The following is an 8,191-nucleotide window of genomic DNA, read 5'->3' as shown; positions in this document are numbered from 1 at the left end:
GACACCAGTGTTTATCATATCCCACACTATGCATGTGTGTAGTTCATCCTGTGACAAATACACACATCGAAGCTATTATAGGTAATCACAGAGATGATTTTGGAGGAACACAGATAGAGTAAAATTTGAGAGACTTGAAATTACACCTTCACAATCCTGATTCTCTCTGCATTTCAGGTAAACTCTAGAACCAGCATCCTGTCCCCATTACAGGAGGGCTTCCACCTTCCTCATGAGCCTGTCCACTCTGTCCCAAGGGGGGTTTCAGGGATGCAGCACAGTACTGTGGAAGGAGCACCGACTTATATCCTGGTGCTCACTCTCACCCCATGAATGCTCTTGGACAACTCACAAACCTTCCACAATTCTAGGTGTAGGTTCACATCACTTAAGGGGAACATGACACCTAAACCCCAAGATTGATGTTTATATGTAAAAACAAAGTAGCACATGGAGGCCAAGAATATACATTGGAAAGTTATCAAATAGTAAATGATATTTTTTCAAAAGTGATCAAGAGCACCACATCAACGACAATCACACCTGCTCTGGACACTGCCCTCTCTGTCAGCACAGATCCCAAATTGAATATATATTCAGAGGACATGCAAATAGGGTCCTCCCTCTGCTGATTAAACCAGCTGAGCCCAAACCCTTGCAGCTGGGAGAGGAGCCCCAGCCCCAGGATCCCCAGGTGTTCCCATTCTGTGATCAGGACAGAGCACAGACAACTCACCATGGAGTTTGTACTTGGCTGGGTTTTCCTTGTTGCTCTTTTGAAAGGTAATTTATGGTGAACAAGAGACTTTGAGTGTACGAGAGTATGTGAGTGAGAGAAAGAGTGGTTGTGTGACAGTTTCCTGACCAGGATGTCTTGTGTCTGCAGGTGTCCAGTGTGAGGTGCAGCTGGTGGAGTCTGGGGGAGACCTGGTGAAGCCTGGCGGGTCCCTGAGACTCTCCTGTGCAGCCTCTGGATTCACCTTCAGTAGCTATGCTATGAGCTGGGTCCGCCAGGCTCCAGGGAAGGGGCTGCAGTGGGTCGCATATATTAGCAGTAGTGGTGGTAGCACATACTACGCGGACTCCGTGAAGGGCCGATTCACCATCTCCAGAGACAACGGCAAGAACACGCTGTATCTGCAGATGAACAGCCTGAGAGACGAGGACACGGCCGTGTATTACTGTGCAAAGGACACAGTGAGGGGAAGTCAGTGTGAGCCCAGACACAAACCTCATTGTAGAAGAGGACCAGGACCACCAGGGGGTGTTCACTACTCACCAATTCTGTCTTCAAGCCCCACGAGCAGGTGCATTTGGAGGATATGGCAGTTTCCTCTCAGGATCTGGGGCTTCCTCTCTAATTATAGCTGTTTCCCCCAGGGAGCCTCTCTGCACACATAGTTCTGTGCTACCTATTCATTCTCTGACACAAATAAAAATCTGAAAAACTGCTATACCAGCAAGTGCCAAAGTCAGTGTCATTTGCACTTGCTTGTTCCTGGACCTAAATATGAATGAATTACAAATATCTCCATGGAAAACCCTTAATACTTTTAAGAGTTCCAGCTGCACTCAACTGTGTATCATAGGAGAATCCAGCTCAGTGTGCAAGCTTGCAAGAAGTGCACTCTGGATATGGGGCTACAGTGGCGTCAACAATCCAAAGCCAGAGAAGAAAGATCCCTGGTGGGGCTCACTGTCTTAAACCATGTTCACAACAATGTTAGTGGCAGCGTGGGGAACAGAAGGAACCCCACCAGGACATGGTGTGGATGTAGAATCTGTTGATCACACACACACACAAACACACAAACATGAGAAAATAAAATTCTCATCCCCTTTACCATCTTGTCTGTTGAGAGCAGGGCAGGCCTCTCCTCAAGTCATAACTGCTTGGATGGAGCCAAGGAAGGACACTGGTTCAGGGTGTGTGCTGTGGGTCAGTGGTGGGGATGGGGTCCTGCTCATGGGAGGGGCTTATGTGGAGTCAGTCTCCCACCTGCATCAAAGGAGGCAGAACTGGTGTGTTCTTGTTAGAGTTTCCATCTGTGAGGCAGGAAGACAAGAGTGAGGAATGAAGGTCAAGGAGCTAACAGGCAATTATCAAAAGATACCCTGTGATGACTAATTCGAGTATACACATGTGAAAATGGCAAGAACAAAGGAGAGAAATGGCCATTCTAAGTAGAAAATGATACGAATCCTTGGAAATTTAGAAGAATAATCCACGGAAACATCACAACTAAAAAGATAATGATAGAAGTAGACCAAGTTCTACCCGAGTCTGCAGTGGAAGCTGTCCACTCCCCAAGGCCTCAAACTGGTTCTGAAGTTCTTGTGTTCTCTGGGTGCACTGAGAGACCAGAAGGTTCTACTGGATCCATGAGAATCCTCAGGCTGAGGTGCTGGATGGGAGGAGCCTTCCACCTGCAGGGAATAACTACTTATCTTTCAGTTGCTGATATCAGCTCAATGTGTATGACCTCGACCATCACAGGTTGAATCCTAAGGACACTGTGATGGATCGAGGAGGACCAGCCTTAGGGAATCATTTAGGTCAGGAGGGTGCAGGCTCATGACAGGATTACTGCCCTTATACCGCAGGACTGGGAAAGTTCCCTGCCCCCTGACCCCATGTGAGGTGTCAAGGAAAGAACACACTAGGAGGTGGGTGCCCTCCAGGCACCAAATCTGTCTGCACCTTGACCTGGACTTCCCACAATCCAGAACTGGGAGAAATGAGTGTCTGTTGTTTAAAATCACCCAGTCCGTGTACATTGTTACAGCAGCTGGAACAGACTGAGACATGAATGACACATGAACCCAAGTGCTGATGCTCTGGTGTTTCCCTGCTGCATTTGTGGGGAAAAGTACCTGGTAAGTTCCTTCAGTGAGGTTCAAGGGTGGATTTCTCACATGTTCTCTCCTGCACATAGGACTATCCAGTTGACTATCCTAGGACTCTGAGAGAAGATACAGTGGACACACAGAAGGAGAAACTTGGTACAAGGGAGTCAGGGTTTCCTAGAGTATGTGGAACTTTAATTTAAGGATGCTGTTTTTTGAATCTTCCAGAAGATGAGGATGTGATCACCATGTGAGATTTGAGTCTGATCATCACCTTACAGAGTTGTGTTGTACTGATAGCCCTGAGGTAAGCACCTTTGTTCCCTTGCATCTTTCAGGATTCTTTCCTCGTCTGTGATGTATTTTGTGAGTTTGACAACAATATGCCCTGTAGGTAGTCAGCTTTTGTTGAATTTAATAGGAGTACTCTGTACTACTTGGATTTTGATGTCTGTGTCCTTCTGCATAGTAGGGAACTTTCCAGCTATTATTTTAGGGAATAAATCCAATCCCCCTTTTTATGTCTTTTCATCTTCTGTAACTCTTATGATACAAATGTTATTATGTTTTAATAAGTCACTGAGTTCCCTAAGTCTACCTTCATGGCCCATTACCTTGGTTTCCCTCTTCTTTTCACTCATTTTCTATAATTTTATCTTGTATACCATGGATTCACTCCTCTCCTTCATGAATCCTCATTTTTTATGGCCTGCACTTGGGATTGCATCTTGGATTTAGTTGTTTGTGGGTTTTTGTTGTTGTTTTTGTTTTAATTTGGGCCTGATTCAATTTTAGTTCATTTATCACTGCAATTAAGCCTTCCTAATGTCTTCTATCCTTTTTTCAAGCCCAGTTTGTATCCTAAAAATCATTGTTTTAAGTTCTAGGTCTGACATCATACTTATATTTGTATTGATTAAAAGCCTGGCCATGAGATTTACATCCTATTTATTCCTCTGGGGTAACCTTTTCCATCCTTTCTTTTTTTTTTTTTTTCAGAAAATAAAAAAAGAAAGGGAAAAGAGTCAATAAATGAAGATCCTGGGATTCTTTTGGACTGTTTCTAAAAAAGAATATAGGTCACTAAATAAATTAAAATAAATATAAAATAAAATAAAGGAAAAATAGAAGAAATAAATGTATATTTATAAAAATAAAAATGAAAAAGAAAATATAAGAAAAAAATAATAATAAAAATCAAGAAAGAAGAATTGGAAAATAAATCAAAAAATAAAAAATAAAAAAATGTAAGAATACAAGTAGAAAGAAAGCTAGATCCTACTTCCCCTAGAGCTGAAACTTCATAGCATTCAATGATCATTAGACTTGGTGAGATGGAATAGATTCTGCTGATCTCAGGCAGGTAGGTGCCTGTTGTGATTATTCTCAGGGGTTTTGGCCTAGTGGAAATGCACATCTTGGGAGCAGGGTGCAGGGCTTGGTGTAAGCAGCTCTGGCCTCCAATAGGTAGAGCTGTTTTGCACTGTTGGGTGGGTTGAATATGGCATCTGCTCTCTAAACCGGTTTTGGAAGTTCGCACCCCACACTCCTCAGTGAGACCTCACAGGAGAGCAATCAACCCTCTTCTGTGCCCGGTTTCCATGAGAACCCTGTGTTCACCCTGCCTGTGTTGGAGCTTCTCTATCTCAGGCACATGACTGAGTTCCAATGCTTCAAACTAGGGACTCCCACGGGGTGGACCCATGCTATTCTCCAAGGGAGGGTCTCATAGCCATTTTGCCTTTTGCCTGCAGGTCTCAGGGAAGAGGTCCCATGACCACACAGTGGTTCACCGTTTATGGCAAAGCAGAGCAGAAAGCCTGCACTTAGATGCACAGTTTGACCAGGTTTCAGGCTCCTATGCCTAGTAACTGTGCATCACATTGGTGCCCCACATTCTTCTTAGGACTCAGGGGATCCTCAGACCCTGTATTTCTGCCTCACTTTACCACTTCAGCACCTTTATTCCAGGCACATCCCCACAGTAGCGGACTTCTAAAAGTTCAGGTTTTGCTCTCTGCTGCTATAATACATTGTCGGTCACTTCAGGAGGTATGCTCTTTCCCTGCTGTCATCCCCACACTTGTATCTCCCCCAACACAAATCTGCACACCTCCTGCATTCCAAAAGGTGGTTGATTTTCGATTTGTAGACTTGCAGTTTTTGTTCTCTCAGACCTGTGACTGATTTCTTGGTTGCTCAGAATGACTTGATAACTACCTAGCTGTGTTCCAGGGTTGAGACAAGTGTAGGGACCCTTACTCCTCCACCATCACACTTCCTCCCTCCCGTGTTTACTTATAGCAAAGAGGGTTTGATAAATTCCTTCTGCTATATATGCTGAAGCTCAGACTTGAAATCTGGTGTTGTATTTCAGAATATCCTAATTTATTTCCCTCTCTACCCTGATCCAGTGGTCCTATGATTAAATTGCTGTTTGAGTGTGCAATCCCATTAAGTATTATGCAATTATTATATTATTTTGTAAGTAAGTAAGTAATGATTCACATATGCGGTCCATGTACATAACCTGACTCGATAACTGGCATAGAGAAGAATGCACCTCCCAGCAGTGAGCCCAGGGCTTTGAACAGGATATGATGTGTGCTCCCAAAGGACAAGAATTGCAGGAACATTATTAGCACCACACCATGTCTCTCTACAGGGGAAGCAGGTGTATTTTGGATGGTATGGCACATTGGCAGTCTTCCTGATGCAGAGAAATCATTCAGGGATGGAAACTGGGGGATCTGGAGACAGAACACAAGTCCTGTACTCATCCAGCAGGTGTCGAAGTTTTTCTTCTATTAGACTGAATTTCCTAAAAGTCAAAAGAAGCTTTCAAAACCTTAGAGTGGAGAGGCAGCCTGACTGTGTTGGTTTAGGATGGGTATGATATATGAACCGTTTTTAAATGTCCCCACAGCAGAATGCATGGGACCCTAACCCCACAGTGCCAGCGGGAGTTTCTTTGGACAACGGAGTCCATGCATCTCTGAGAGTTTGTGTAATTTTACTATGAGGACACTGTTTTCTCACCATTGCCAGGAGACTGTGGATGTGACGACCATGTGTTGTTTGAGTCTGAGCCACACCATGCACAGTTGTCCCACCAGACAGCTGTCACGTGTGTGTCCCAGCCCCTGAACATGAAAGCTGGTACAACTCAGGATGGAAACCCAAATCAAGAAACTTTCCATCAGCTAAACGGGATGGAGGCTTTGGTTCTGGAATGACTTCACAACATGGGAAAGGACACATTCAAGAAATAAAACACATGCACATGCCATGGAAAGTGGACATGGGATAAAGTCCATTTACCTCTGTCCCATGGACCCCTGAAGACTGGTTTCTTTCAATGTCCCACCTCCCAGGGTCCCCAGGACTATGCTACTGATGGTGACACATGAGCAGGATATATTCTGACTCTCTTTGTGAGCTTTCCTCCCAAGTACTGACTCAAGGCTGTAACCAATTTGTCTCTACCCTGAACTGTGATATAATCGAACATTTTACCTACAGGCTTTGAAATCATCTGGTGCCACCAAGCAGCTAAAGACTGTAGATGATCTGGGGGAAGGGACAGCCAGAGTGTTTCCAGTATCTTGATGTTAAATCAGTTTTATGTAACTTCAAAAATCTAGGGGACCCCCATCATGGATGGACATGGTGACAGCATTCCTAGGGTCACAGGCAGACCCAAACAGACACTGGCAGAAAGGAGAGATTCTTCTGAAAGTAACTCCTGAAGAAGCATCAATGTCCCAGCCGATCCTCTCCTGCCTCCCAGACTAGAATCATCTCAGTGCCACAGAAACACAGATCCCAGATGGGAAATAGGACTGTGTCCACAGCCTGATATTATTTCCACATAAAATGAAATTCATCAAATCCCTTAATGGACAGGGATTTGAATTATATGCTGGTCCTGTAATCCATTGCTATAAATGATACCCTGGATTTCTGATAATGGTTACACCAAAGTATCATTACGGGCATTAAGCTTTTCCAAAAATGTCCTTAATATTGTTACTCCCATGTTCTTTTGGCCATCTTCACAGAAACTTCATAATTTTAATTGTGTTTTATTTATATTCCCAATTTGACATTGAGCATTCAAAAACACCTATATAAAATGAGAACTTAACAGCTCAGAGAAACTCCCATATTGATGCAAAATTGTTCCTCTGCATCTTCTCTGCATTCATGTTTGTTATGGAAAGCATATAAATAATACATTCTCTGAGATCCACAGATACATCTCCAGGGTGAGAAGCAACTTTATTGTAATATCAGAAACTGGAAAGAATCCTGACCCCAAACAACTCTTTCAAAAACTAAAATCCTGAGGTGCCTGGGTGGCTCAGTTGGTTAAGCAACTGCCTTCAGCTCAGGTCATGATCCCGGAGTCCCAGGATCGAGTCCCTCATTAGGCTCCCGGCTCAGCGGGGAGTCTGCTTCTCCCTCTGACCCTCTCCCTTCTCATGCTTTCTCTCTGTCTCAAATAAATAAATAAAATCTTTAAAAAAAAATAAAAACAAACCTAAAATCCTGCTATATTCATTCATTGGAAAGGTGCCAACCATTAAAAACAGTGATTCTTTTTTAAGGTCTGTATTAATTTTTTTTAAAAAAATACATTGCACTTCGACAATGTTTACTTAAAAAAATAAAGAAACATCTTTAAGAACTGCATATCACCTCCAAAAGGAATCTCTAAACTCCCCAGGATTTTTCCTATCTCACATTACTCAGTGACATCTTATCTTGTGTTACAATGACGTGTATCCCGGTCTCCTCTCCTTTAAACTCTGGGGAAGTTCCAATGGAAGCCTGTCTATCACTCAAGGTCCACTTTGCAGGGACAAAGTCTGTGGAGAAGCTCTGGGCCGAATAAAAGAGCAATCAAGGTGGCAACAGGCCATCACATAAGGAGAAAAGGACCAACTAATAACAGTGCACAGTCATCTTACAAGGATGTTAATGAGCACAAGACTATTAGCAAGGGGAAACCATGACCAAGTGAAAACAACATGGAAAATGGAGGGTTCTTCCCAGAAATTGTGGGAATTCTAACAATCTACATATGTGCATGAGCTAGATTTGCAAAATGGCCAAGCAAAGAGTGATAGCCATATTTCTCAGGAAAAGTCAGTAAATTCCTATCAGAGGACGTGTTCATTGATCAGGAAAATTTCAGAGTGACCTCTGAGTGTGCAAAGACATGCTCCCTCTAGAATATGGCCTGAAGGGACAAGACCCTGACTTTCTCTGGTAGACAAAAGTGCAGATTTTGAGCTGCAGAACAAAGGGAGGCTGCATCGTGAATGAAGGTCATGCGAGG

At 43.5% G+C, this 8,191-nt stretch overlaps 1 gene segment (V, D, J or C); it reads left to right on the top strand.

The window, feature by feature from the left end:
- The first annotated feature begins 671 nt into the window (after positions 1-671).
- LOC135361665 (immunoglobulin heavy variable 3-23-like) lies at positions 672-3,101 on the top strand. The segment is given in 5 exon segments: positions 672-783; positions 887-1,307; positions 1,590-1,722; positions 2,937-3,003; positions 3,076-3,101. Coding segments are annotated over 5 exon segments (693 nt in total).
- Positions 3,102-8,191: the final 5,090 nt, after the last annotated feature.

The sequence above is a fragment of the Mirounga angustirostris genome, unplaced genomic scaffold, assembly GCF_029215605.1.
Source record: "Mirounga angustirostris isolate CCGP_5_RB_7025 unplaced genomic scaffold, mMirAng1.0.hap1 SCAF_9, whole genome shotgun sequence".
In the NCBI taxonomy this organism is placed as follows: Eukaryota; Metazoa; Chordata; class Mammalia; order Carnivora; family Phocidae; genus Mirounga; species Mirounga angustirostris.
Note: the sequence above shows the minus strand (reverse complement) of the source record. Positions and strands in the feature narration are given on the sequence as shown.